Source organism: Vipera ursinii (genome assembly GCF_947247035.1).
Source record: "Vipera ursinii genome assembly, chromosome: 2".
Lineage (NCBI taxonomy): Eukaryota > Metazoa > Chordata > Lepidosauria > Squamata > Viperidae > Vipera > Vipera ursinii.
This window is the reverse complement of record NC_139513.1, coordinates 172,297,292-172,310,121: the sequence shown is the minus strand read 5'-3', so window position 1 is coordinate 172,310,121 and position 12,830 is coordinate 172,297,292. Positions and strand designations below refer to the sequence as shown.

Below are 12,830 nucleotides of genomic sequence, written 5' to 3'. Positions count from 1 at the left end.
GGACTAGGGGTGACATGATAGCAGTGTTCCAATATCTCAGGGGCTGCCACAAAGAAGAGGGTGTCAAGCTATTCTCCAAAGCGCCTGAAGGCAGGACAAGAAGCAACGGATGGAAACTAGTCAAGGAGAGAAGCAACCAAGAACTAAGGAGAAACTTCCTGACAGTTAGAACCATTAACCAGTGGAACAACCTGTCTCCAGAAGCTGTGAATGCTCCAACACTGGAAGTTTTTAAGAAGAGAATGTATACAGCCATTTGTCCGAAATGGTATAGGGTTTCCTGCCTGAGCAGGGGGTTAGACTAGATGACCTCTAAGGTCCCTTCCAACATCATCATCATCATCATCATCATCATCATCATCATCATCATCATTTATTACTACTTTCATCTGGAATGGCACTTATTGTAATTGTGGCTTTTATTTTTAGATTTTAGGTACTAACCTGAGGGCTAGAATCTTAGGGGTTTTTTCTGATGGTTTTCCTTGGGGACTGCTTGGTTTGTTTCTTTTTCAAAGAAAAACAGATGTGCAATACGAAATGTGGGGAGCTGCCTTCTTTATTGCAAACGGTTAATTTAAGTCTCCTCCAAGATCTTCTCAAAATAAGACTCTGGAAGAAGGTGTGAGTTAGTTAGGGAGGAGACATCAGCCCCTCTTTCTAACAACTTTCTTGGTTCTTTGGTTGCTTCTTTTCCAGTGAAAAACAATCTAACACCCGCAGTTCCAGGTTAGAGATTGATACTGGACCATCTCTGGAGGAACTGCTCCCTGAACCCACAAGCAGGTAGGAGAAGTGTGGCAGGTAGACCTCATCCAAATTCTCAGTGCTGTGTGATGGTGACTGATACTACCTCTATGATCTGTTGCCTGCTGCCCCAAAGAGGGCTTGTCTTGGGACTGGATCCGTCTCTTAAGCAGATGTTCTCTCTGTTTCTGTCTCTGTCTGACTCTGTCTTATATTTTAGGCTGCGTGTCAATTCAGATGTGAGCCGCCAGCGTGGAGGGAGTAGCCCCATTCGCAAGTTGGCATCACCATTCATGGATGGGGGCCGCCTACCCTTTCCCATCCTTCAACCAACCCAGGCTAAGACCTTTCACCCTGTTGATCGGTGAGAGCATTGAAGGGGAGGGCACAAATGTGTATTGGCATGTGCTGGATTAATTAGGTGGGAGGGACATTTAGAGGTGGCTTTTATATTACCTAGGGACGCGGTGGCTCAGTGGGTTAGGACGCTGAGCTTGTCGATCAGATGGTCGGCAGTTTGGCGGGTCGAATCCCGAGTGCTGCGTAACAGAGTGAGCGCCTGTTACTTGTCCCAGCTTCTGCCAATCTAGCAGTTCGAAAGCACGTAAAAATGCAAGTTGAAAAATAGGGACTACTACGGTGGGAAGGTAACAGTGTTCCGTGCGCCTTTGGTGTCTAGTCATGCCAGCCACATGACCACGGAGACGTCCTCGGACAAGCGCTGGCTCTTCGGCTTTGAAACGGAGATGAGCACCGGCCCCTGGAGTCGGAAACGACTAGCACGCGTGTGCGGGGGAACCTTTACCTTTACTTTATATTATCTAGACAATGCCAAATAATACTTGGGGAGTATTTCATTTCTGCTCTGGTAGACTCCAAAAGAAGCATCTGCATTAGATGGGACAGGATTAAAATGGACAAAATATCTGTGTGGTCTGGGATATAGTTAAATGGAGAGATTTTAATTTTGAATGATGTGTTACAATAAGTCATAGGACTCCCAATTCAAATGCTTTGTTTGTAAACAAACAAACAAACAAACCAGCCTGCAAGCAAGCAGAGCTTCCAATTCTGAATGCTCCCTTATAATAAGTAAGTAAGTAAATAAAGTAAGCAAAACAAGCATTATAAAGCAGAGGCAGGCCATGCATTCTTCTTGATAATGCATCTGAGTGTTTCTAACGATATAAAGCCTGGCTAGAAATGTTGTCAATGCAGACAGAGGAATGTTGGCAGAGGAATGGAGAGAACAAATGGGCATGACATGAAGGGAGATGCCTGATGTTGATCACTGCTCTGTTACTGAAATGTGTGCTTTCCATACTGCTTTTGATAGGCAGCAGTAATTGTGTCATAGGAATAACTATTCCCAGTTGCAGAGTTTGATAAGTTGTGTCCACAAGGCTCTCTGAAGGGCATTTTCTTCACTATCAAATATCCTTTACAACCAGCACTTGGAAAGGGGTGGTCTAAGGCAGACATGTCAAACACAAGGCCCGGGGGCCAGATCTGGCCCGTGAAGTGGTTTCATGCGGCCCACGAAGCCATCCTGGAAACAGTGAGGGAATGGCCCCCACTGCCTTGGCACTGGCCCAGAGACCCTCCTCCTGCCAGAGACCCTCAGATCTGTCCCACTCCTGCCCAGGCCCCCATAGGCACCCTTGATGCGAACGATGTAGAGCTGGCCACGCCCACCCAGTAGGCCATACGCACTCTAGCCACGCCCACCCAGTAGGCCACGCGCACCCTGGCCATACCCACCCGGCCCCCTGAGGGCAACCGCAATGCTGATGCGGCCCTCAATAAAATTGAGTTTGACACCCCTGGTCTAAGGTAATTGAGAGGGATGGAAAACTGAAAAATACAAAAAAACAAAACCACAGGGGATAGAACACTGATGATACACTTAAGAAGTCCATATGCCGTCTTATGTTTTATACACTCTTTGGTGCTCTTTGTTTTTCCCCAGGCCAGATCGCTGGAATGAAGTTCCTCCACGGACCTGGGCTGGCAATAACTTTGAGAGACAGGGACCAGTGGAGAAACGGGTAGAGGTAGACCGGGTAAGAACCTATCCATTTTTTCCCCTCCCTTTTCTAGCTTTTCCTCCCTCTCTTGCTCCTTTCACCATGTTTTGTCTTTTTCCACTGATAGGAGGTTGCCAGAAATATGGATTCTGTGTTCAAAGAACTTCTTGGGAAAACTACACTGAAGCACACAGGGATTTATGACCCTCCCAATCATTCTGAACCCCCAAAGAGCAATCCTTTGGCTAAGAAGGTTATCACCCCTGCCAAGCCAGCCTCTTCGAACAGGGCGCTTCTGCGGGGCAAAGGGGTCTTCAAGTCTTTGGGAAATGGAGAGTGAGTCAAACTTGACATGGGGAAAAGCTCCCCCACTGTGACTTGCCCAATACTGTGGCTACCCTCCTCCTCCTCCTTCCTGTTCCAGATACCAACTCAGGGCAGTTGTGTCTTGCTCTCTCCTGGTGGGGGGTGGGAAGGGGGGTGATCTAAGATTATAGGCATTTGTGTTCCGACTTCCAAGCCAAATGTTGAAGATGCATTTGCTGTTGGGCGTCTTCCTGGAGGTGCATCTGAAGGATTTCATGTTGTGGATGTGACTGGGACTAAAACATACAGCTCCCATCAGGATGGCCCTGGACCCAACACCCAGACCAGTTGTTCCTTTGTCACAAACAGTTTGCACTTGGATCTTCATGTTGAAGGGATGCATGGGGGAGGGAATGTGCCAAGATTCCTGGAGTCTGTTCTTGGCCCTGGGAAGGGAATCATGTCTAGTGAGTTATGGTGCCAGGGGTTGAAAGGGAGGGCATTCTTTTGTACATGTGTTATTCTCTTCCTGACGTGCTTCACACTAGCCCTCATTCCCTCTCCTTTCTTCCTCAACTCTCAACCCTGGCAAGGTATCTCTTGATGCTTTATACATTTGTCTGAATTTTAGAACTCTTTCCACACATTCTACTTGGTACAGCCTCATCCAACCCTGCACGCGTCATCCTCCTACATTGGGGCAATAAGTAAGGGGACATATTTGTGGTGGGGACCCATGTGCCAATTTTTCCCTCATCATGCAAGGTCCAGTTTGTCCAGCCCTCCCCCCCACCTTCTACTCCATCATCATCATTTGTCTTTACTACTCAGTATTAATCAGGGCTGCATGTACTCTGTGCTTTAAAGTGCTGTGCAAAGTCAAGCTGAATTCTGCAACCTGGGGAAAGTAGGCAAATTAAACTTATAGAGATTCTCTTCCATAATTTATGTTACCAATCTGACAACTGGAAATCAGTTGGCACCCTCGTGGTACCAAACTTTCAGCAGGAAATTAAAACCACACTTTTGAGCATCACTTTATAGACATAAGGGCTAGAAACTTGCTCTTTTATATATATAAAATTTTTATATATATATAATTTTTCACATTCTCAGGGAGCAGAATTCTGTGCCCAATGCCGCATCCTATGAGTTTCTTGCGAATTACAGCATATGTACAGCCCTGGTATTAGCTTGTCATTAACAAAAATGACTGTACTGTGATCTTTCTATACAGTCTGTTGATTTCTGTCTCTTGCAATAAACTGGATTTATAAACTCTCCACAGAAAGCGCCTGCCAGTCAGGATTTTATAAAGAATAAACAAGACACTGAAGGATTTGCTTGGGTTTTATTGTCATAAAATGCAAAACATTTTTTTTTAATTTTAGAAAGTTGTCAGCGTTTGGTTCAAAGCAGGAATTAGCATTAAGGTTTAAGAAAGAGCAGCACTGATGGAGTAATGTCGTGTCCACAGTGATTTCAAAGAGGTACCACAGTAGTGACTTGAAATGGGTTGGCTGAAACTGTAAGGTAGTGAATGTCAGAGATGGAGAGAGAGAGAGAAAATGTGATATAAGGCATTAGTGCTCTACTTAAAGCATCTCTGAAATGGCTTCCTAGGACACTATATCATGTTCAAATTTAAGGCGGTATTGGAATTTTGTATCCTGTATATGATAGCTCTAATCCCATTGGCTGCCTCAATGTATTGTGGAAAGGCAACTCACAGCATCCCACATTCAGGCTGCTGGAAGATTCTGGGTACTGTAATTATGGCACATCTAGAAGGTACCAGAATGGGGAGGCTACAATGCTGAAATGACCCACAGGCCAAATGCTTGGCCATGGTGAATTGGCTGCGGTGAATTGGCCATGGCAAGTTGTCCTATTCTGCTGCTAGAAAGCCTTGCTATACTTTCTCTGCAGAACTCTTACAACAGTTCTCCTCCACAGTTACTTGTTTCACAAAAGGGCTTGTGTAGAAGAACTTGCCACTCTGTTGTGACATGTGTATGGGGAATTCTGGGAGTTAAAGTCCACACATCTTAAAGTCGGCAAGATTTAGAGTACAGGTTTTTCCACCATAATCAGAAAGAGATGGAGTAATTTTTTGGAGGGGACAGGGAATTCAAGCTAAAGATCCATCAGCCAGATTGTTTCCACCTCCATCAGTCGGCTGACTCAGGATTCCAGCTGAGCTACTGTCCCATCTGATGGGTCAAGTGAAGGAAAAATGAAGCCAGAATCCTGTCCTGACCCAAAGGAGAGGCTCAGTCCTTTGCATGTTCTTTGCGCAGGGCCACTCGGACGTCGCTGCAAACTTTTCCCACTGCCTCAAAGAGAGGGTCGCAGAAGGTACGTATGCACAAGGCATAGCAGCGCCCACAGCACTGCACCTCTATGAAGTAGCTCTTGATGCAAGGCATGGCCCCCCAGATGTGGCAGAAAGAAACACAGGCAAAGAGGAAGCCCCAGAGCAAGGCAAGGGGCACCCCCAGTACCCCCGATAGAATCCGGTAGCACCAGTACTTGCTGACGGTAAAGGTGGTGTTGCTGGCCTTCCACACTCCATCAAAGCTGTGGGTGCCCTCTGGCTCAGCGATCACATCTTCAAAGTCTACCTGGCAAGGTAGGAAGAGAGGTTGTGAATTGGCCAAAGCTTTGTTTCAGTCTGGAGGATGTGTGCGTGAGTGAGAGAGAGGGAGAAAGGAAAGAAAGAAACAGAAAAAGGAAAGAAAAAGGAAAGAAAGAAAAAAAGAAGAAGCAAAAAAAAAATTGTTAATGCGATTAAGCGGCCTTTCCAAACTAGAGGTTCTCTAGATCAGGGGTGTCAAACTCGCAACGTCACGTGACGTCTCGCGACATATCGTGACTTTTTTGCCATTGCCGGCAATGGGGTGGGCGCGGTTTTGCTATGATACATCCAGCCCCAAGGTCTGGCACTTTGACACCCCTTCTCTAGATGGTTTAAACTAGAACTATTGAGTCCCAGGGCTGGAAGGGAGGACTTCTGGTCTAATCCCTTATCCAAGGTAGCAATCCTCATACTATCCCAGACTTCTACATCCAAATCTCTTCCGTCATGGGTAACAATTTTTGTGTTGCTACAAGTAGTGAAGCACAATACATTTCTGACATCTAGAATGCTAAAAGATTTTTTCTAGTTCTAGGGAAGGAGAGCTAATAACTACCCAACAAGGCTTTTAACCTCAAAACAGTGGGTATGATTTGGAACAAAGATTTTTCTCATTGGGTGGGTGGGTGGAGTGGGGCTGTTAACTCTTCTCCCTGAATCTGAGTTGCTAAACATATTCAGTATTTACTTCTGGTAAAAACATGTGTTAAACTTGGTGGCGAAGGGTCGCTGTGATTGAAGAAGAGTTAACCTCCACCTCGTCTGCTTTTCTCTTCTGAGTTGAGCTTTCAAAGAATTATTTTCCATATGAAAAAGTCTGCTTGAGTTCTGCTGTGTGTGTTTACTTGCAGCCTATAATTCTCAAATGGATGGAATACCGCCTGGTACTCAAATTGCAATCATGCATTTAAAGGAAGGATTGGAGTAGATCACTACTAGGATCTTACACACTTCCATAACTAATAGACAGGAAAAAATTACCAGGAAGACAGCAATTAATTTGCATAGCTTTCCTACATGCTACTGTGGGTCTTCATTTAGGTAATCCCAGCCTGTCTTTCACCTCCAAACTTCAGAGCAACTTCCTTTTGGAGCTGTCACTGTTGAAATAACTGTGAGAGGGATCTCAGAGTCCTTGTGGACAATCACTTAAATATGAGCCAGCAGTGTATTAATACCACTTTACAATGCCTTAGTAAGGCCACACTTGGAATACTGCATCCAGTTTTGGTCACCATGATGTAAAAAAGATGTTGAGACTCTGGAAAGAGTACAGAGAAGAGCAACAAAGATGATTAGGGGACTAGAGGCTAAAACATATAAGGAATGGCTGCTGGAATTGGGTATGTCTAGTTTAATGAAGAGAAGGACTAGGGGTGACATGATAGCAGTGTTCCAATATCTTAGGGGCTGCCACAAAGAAGAGGGAGGCAAGCTATTCTTCAAAGCGCCTGAAGGCAGGACAAGAAGCAATGGATGGAAACCAACCAAAGAGAGAAGCAACCTAGAACTAAGGAGAAACTTCCTGACAGTTAGAACAATTAACCAGTGGAACAACCTGTCTCCAGAAGCTGTGAATGCTCCCACACTGGAAGTTTTTAAGAAGAGACTGGACAGCCATTTGTCTGAAATGGTATAGGGTTTCCTGCCTGAGCAGGGGGTTGGACTAGATGACCTCCAAGGTCCCTTCCAACTTTACTATTATGATTATGATTAAATATGAATTTTGGAAGTGCCTCTTGTGGAGTAAAGAGCAGGTGAGTGACTGCCTCAGCAGGGGATAAGATCAGATAGCAGGGGGTGAAATCTGATTTCCCAGGAGCTCAGAAAGTTCTCCAGAACAGGTCTCATTGAAAGAATTGCGAAATCAGGGCAGGGCCAGATTTGCTGGTGAGTTAACCTTCCACCAGATATTAGCAAGCGGGGAATGGAACCAAAATATTTAATTCTTTAGAAATTAAGCATGATCAAGGACAAATTGGAGTAACTGATGGTTTAAATTATGCATTGTTTTCAATTGTTGGTGGATAACCTGGTTTTATCAAGAAGGATAGGTTAGAAGTGGTTTTGCGTTATAAACAAAAAATTCAAGTTAAAAGCTTCTAGGAATAGAGTTCAACTCTTCTCCCATTGTGGAAAGGATTAGAACAATATTTCTCAACCTCAGCAGGTTTAAGCTGTGTGGATTTCAACTCCCAGAATCCCCTGGCAAGCATGGGGAGTTGAAATCCACATAGCTTAAATTTGCTGAGGTTGAGAAACACTAAATTTAGGACACTGCTATAATATATTATTAGTCTTAGGCTGATTATCCCTTCCCAAGTGTCATTTTTTAAATTTTATCTTTACTCCGTAATCCTTTTTAGAACCTTGTTAGCTTTCTTGCAAAGTGAACTAATCAGCAAAACATTGAATTAGAGAGAACTGCATTCTTTTCCTTTGGCCTTGATTAGCTTTAGGAAAGTAAAAACTGCCATTAGATACCCAGAAAAAAGGAAGGTATGGGAAGAAGAGGTCCTATTTCCCCCCCCTCCTTTTTAGCTATTTAGGTGGATAATGTGCTTGCAGAACACTAATAATTAAAAAAGTAATTGTCACATATAATATACACAAGAATACTGTGTTTAAACCTTTATTTACAGAGGGAGCTAATTTTGCAGGCTCCTTAAACAATTTCAAGGACAGAATTGTCAAAAGAAAACCAGCCTGTTTGAACCTGTTTGGTATTTTGAAAGCATGTTTTGATCCAGCTCACAAAATGGCTGCCATGGGGCTGTTGCCTACTCACAAAATGGAGATTTTGTAGGTGTGAAATACTGTATAACAATTCCTGTTCATATGTAACAAGGATGCTGGGATTGCTATGCATCTTTCTTTAGATCCCCGTAAACTTCCCATTGTCGCTCTTAGTTGATCATAGTGGGTTGTTTCTTATTATTTTTTTCCTTTTTGGACAAAAAGCAGTAAATTACAGGGACCAGCTATTTCTACTTTCTAAAAATGCCTGTGTAAGCCCAAAGGCACTCAGAGAGATGGAATATTGGCCAGCTTATTTTGCAGCATTGCATCAATGGAGTGTCTTTGAAATCCTTCATTTGAAGAGCTGGGACTGTAGCCCAAAGAAAGAGATACCTTACACCAGATTTTCTCTACCGTGGTGACTTTTAGATGTGTAGACTTCAACTCCCAGAATTCGACATGGCTGGCTGGGGAATTCTGGGAATTGAAGTCTGCATACCTTAAGGTTGCTAAGGTTGAGAAACACTGCCTAACACTAACACTAGGATAGAACAAGTACTCTGAAGGCTGGGGATAATAAAGTCATAGCCCAGCTTCTCTAAAAGAAGCTACTTTGACCATCAATTTGGGGTAAGTCTGTAATGTCGGGCGCTCGGACAGCTTATGTACATAACAAGTCACATTCTCTTGGCAGAATGAGTAACACACAGAAATGATATCATAAACTTTATCCCCTACAAAGATACGAATCTATCTCAGCTTTCAGTATAATAGCAAAGTGAAGGCATGATATATTCCCTAAAAAGAGGAAGGGGACAAAGACCCAGATTTTCCTTAAAATTATGGTAATTATGTTAGTGGAGAATGTAGTGGTGATCCTCCATTCCAGTTCCCCATATCCTGCTAAACATAGTGAAGAGAGAGGCGGCCATTCGTTCTCTCATTCTTGCTTCTCAATGGCATTGACCAATTGCTAAAAGTCCTGCTTCTGTGATGCTTGGAAAAAATGCTGAGGAAAGTGAAGTTGAGTATGACTTTCTTAAAAATTTGCCCTTCTTGTGACTTTATTCATTTTTAATTACTTTAGGCCTATATTTATTAATAATAAAGCCTTTTATTAAGGACTGCAAGAAAAATGATATTCTACTTAGCCGCTACATATCAATTGGATGTTCCTATTTCCGCAAGACTGTCTTTCTCATCTGCCACTAGAGGGGGCTATTGCGCTACTGTTTTGTTTCTGGGGTTCCTCCAAGCGTCCAGGTTGGGCGAAAAGTGCGTGGACCTGGGCGGTGATCTGAAACACCTTCAGACATTCTTGTGAGAACCCCAGAAGTGCATGAAGCCAACCACACCTTTTTGCTTAGACATCTCACCCTCTTTTCTCTCTCTCTGTTCAATTGCAAACACTTATCTTTTCTACTTTCTCTTTCCCTAACTTTCCAACATTTCCAGAATCAGTCATTGCCTGGCAAGTAGGAGGGGAGCTTCCTTTGTGACTTAGCTTTCAAGAAAGTGTCTCCATTAGAAGAAAAAAAAAAGTCTGAAACCCATCTAGGAAGCCCTGAGGGCTGAATGTGGCGACTCCTGATTACTTTTTGTCCCTTGCTACCTTTGTCATTGCTACTTTTCCTGTTCCTCCATTTCACTGTGGCCAGCTTGATTTTACTCAATATGATTATAATGTAGCTCAATACCCAGAGTTCATACAATGTGCTAAATTCTAAAGGCAATGAACTAAACTGTAAAACTAAGCCACAAGCTAGCTTTTAAAAATAACACATTCCTTGGGAAGTAGCCACTCTTTTTGGAGGTGGGGAAGGGGAGGGAGACCATAGATGTATGCAGTACATGGTATGAAGAATAAAATAAGGTTTAGTTTGGAGGAGTGGAAGCACCCTTCTCCTCTATATCTAGAGTGATACATGCAGCCCCAACAACTCTTTGCAGGAACGTTATATACCATGCATTCGCCTTCTGTAGTTTATATTATTGTAGAGGGCAGGGAAGAGGACTTTGGAGAAAATACGCAGGAACCCCTATTACCTAGGCAAAAGGGGCCAAAGTATTTATTCTGTTATTCTCTGTTAAATCCAGATCCACAAGATAACATTTAGGGAGCGGCTCGGGCAGACCGGTCTCTGATTCAATGAAGTACAAGGAGGAGGAGGAGGAGGAGGAGGAGGAGGAGGAGGAGGAGGAGGGAGAGCACAATCAAACTTGCCAAATTCTGTTATTATACTCAGTCTCAACAAAAATACAGAAGTGTTAGTCTTCCTGTGGAGTTGATTGATTTCCTGATCTGGTCTATCTAGTGAGGCTGACTTTTTGCTTCTTCTTTTCAATCTTCAGGGAATCCCTCTCTGCTACTGCTGCTGCTACTTTTTTGTCCCATGCCCTGGGAGAGATATGCTCACCTTGACTACCTCTTGGTTGATCTGCTTGGGGTCTCTTTCCACCAAATCAATCTCTTTGGTGAGAGGGTCCCGGGAATCAATCTTCTCCAGAATCACGTCTACTATTTCTTGTTCTTCTTGTTGGGCCATAGCTCTGGGTCTGTTTCCTGTTCAGGGTCTGTCTGTCTTTCTCTCTGAAAAGCAGCACCAGTTGCCTCTGACTGTCAGGGAAGAACGGCCTCTCCACTGTTGCCGCCCCCCTCCCTTTTCTCTCTTGATAACTCTTGACAGCAGTTCACAGATAGAAATAGTTGCCATTGGAGCCAGAATGCACCTCCCTTTCAGTCAAGACTCTGTTGTTTTTTAGCTAGTCTGAATAGTTTACAGTCTAGGTAGACTTTTCACCTTTATTTGTTAAAAAAAAATCAAGTCACTACACATAATTATAGAACTGTGTAGATAAATCAGCTCTTCGAAATGAAATTTAAATGTGTTGGTTACCTGTGTCTCAGTCTGGACTGTGTACCTCTCATTAAAAATAATAATCAGTTGAAGGAAAAATAATTAGGTTATTTGAAAGGACACAAACAAATTTTCAGAGAGATGAAGCTGGAAATATAAATGCATTTTTCCAAGACACCAATTTATTTGTGTTGCAGTGCTATTGTCACTACTCAAAGGGGTTTCTGAAACCCTGCACAAATCTGCAGCAAATAAAATTCAGTGACTTGAGATAATGGCAAGATGAGCATAGGAATATGGTTCAGCAATGCATATCTTATTAATATATATTATGTTACAGCTTTGTTTCCAAAAAAGGTTCTTGTTTTACACCAGCCCCAGGGCAGATTCTATTTGGAGGTCAAAATGACTCTTGTTGACTTGGCCAGCCAAAGATAACAATAGCTGAAGATGGGATATCTCAATCCAGAAGCTCAGTTTAAGTATTTTCCATTTCTACAGGCTGGAAATAAATAGCAAAAGCATTTGGGGCTTCTCAATAAATTTCTGGAAGCATTTTCCAGTTTTAGAAAATTCTCTGGGTGTTGTAATGGGGGGGGGAGTACTCTGAGGGATCCTTGGTGCTCTCTGACTTTGGTTGTTTTCTTGTAGACATTTCATTACCCAAACTAGGTAATATCATCAGTGCTAATCCCTCATTTCAACCCTGAACTACAAATAATCTTTATTCGTAAAAAGTACTCTGCAAGCTGAGTGATACTGTCCTTCATAAATGGATTTAATTCAAGTTGAAGAGTCAATGCTTAGTTATTACTTACTTGCAAGTGAGTAAAGGAAAAATAGAAGGATGTGCAGAAGTTTATTCAGCCCGACTATTGCTATAAGATTTTCATAAAGAGTGTACTCTTGGCAAGTGAAAAATTGTAGCATCCAGATGAGGGAGGCTTAAACTTCAGTCAAACCTCACAAAATTCGTAAGGTATACAACCCCTTCCTCCTCCAGTCATTCACTAATTGCTTATACACAACTTGTTTAGCCAGGTCAGGTAAATACCTTGTGGCTGCACTGATACAACATACCAAGTTTGGTTAATGTTAATTTTTTGTTAACTTTAGAGATGGAAAGTGAACAAATTAAAGGGACAATGATAAGGTGGGTGGAAAACTTTGGTTATAACATAGAACTAGAAGAATGGCAAAAATTGTGGTAGAGAAATTATAAATTGACAATGTCAACTGCATACAAAGAAAATTTGTATAAAATGCATTTACCTCCAGCTAGATTAGCAAAAATGTTTAAAAATGTATCAGGCAAATGTTGGAAATGTAAACATAACCTAGGTACATATTATCATATTTGGTGGACATGTGACAAAGTAAAGGCTTATTGGAAAAAAATACATGCTTGGCTAGAAAAAATATTAGGAGAACATGTAGCATTTAATCCTGATTTTTTTTATTAGGTATAGTACCAGAAAAGCCTAACAAACAAAATTTATACTTGGTTTTACATAT

At 42.6% G+C, this 12,830-nt stretch overlaps 2 protein-coding genes across 3 annotated transcripts in view; one reads left to right on the top strand and one right to left on the bottom strand.

Annotated features, from left to right (window-relative positions):
- Nucleotides 1-4,412, top strand: part of ARHGAP4 (Rho GTPase activating protein 4) — a 57,920-nt gene extending 53,508 nt beyond the window's left edge. For both annotated transcript variants that reach the window (XM_083355787.1, XM_083355786.1), the window contains exons 20-23: nucleotides 700-786; nucleotides 968-1,111; nucleotides 2,717-2,810; nucleotides 2,902-4,412. In XM_083355787.1, the coding sequence (XP_083211913.1) occupies nucleotides 700-786; nucleotides 968-1,111; nucleotides 2,717-2,810; nucleotides 2,902-3,114 (538 nt within the window). In that variant the 3' untranslated portion in view covers nucleotides 3,115-4,412. The remainder of the gene's footprint in view (nucleotides 1-699; nucleotides 787-967; nucleotides 1,112-2,716; nucleotides 2,811-2,901) is intronic.
- A 685-nt stretch (nucleotides 4,413-5,097) lies between these two features.
- Nucleotides 5,098-11,069, bottom strand: LOC310636202 (caveolin-3-like). The gene is made up of 2 exons (XM_083355810.1): nucleotides 10,875-11,069; nucleotides 5,098-5,704 (listed from the first exon to the last, which is right to left on the bottom strand). Exons 1-2 carry the CDS (start codon nucleotides 11,001-11,003, stop codon nucleotides 5,354-5,356), a joined length of 480 nt encoding a protein of 159 aa, XP_083211936.1. The 5' UTR covers nucleotides 11,004-11,069; the 3' UTR covers nucleotides 5,098-5,353.
- Between the last annotated feature and the right edge of the window lie 1,761 nt (nucleotides 11,070-12,830).

What these genes read in the sequence shown, in the direction of transcription:
- LOC310636202 (XM_083355810.1), bottom strand. Translation starts at nt 11,003, where the DNA reads ATGGCCCAACAAGAAGAACAAGAAATAGTAGACGTGATTCTGGAGAAG. An exon ending in TCAACCAAGAGGTAGTCAAG is followed by an intron (nt 5,705 to 10,874) that starts GTGAGCATATCT and finishes CTACCTTGCCAG; the next exon opens with GTAGACTTTGAAGATGTGAT.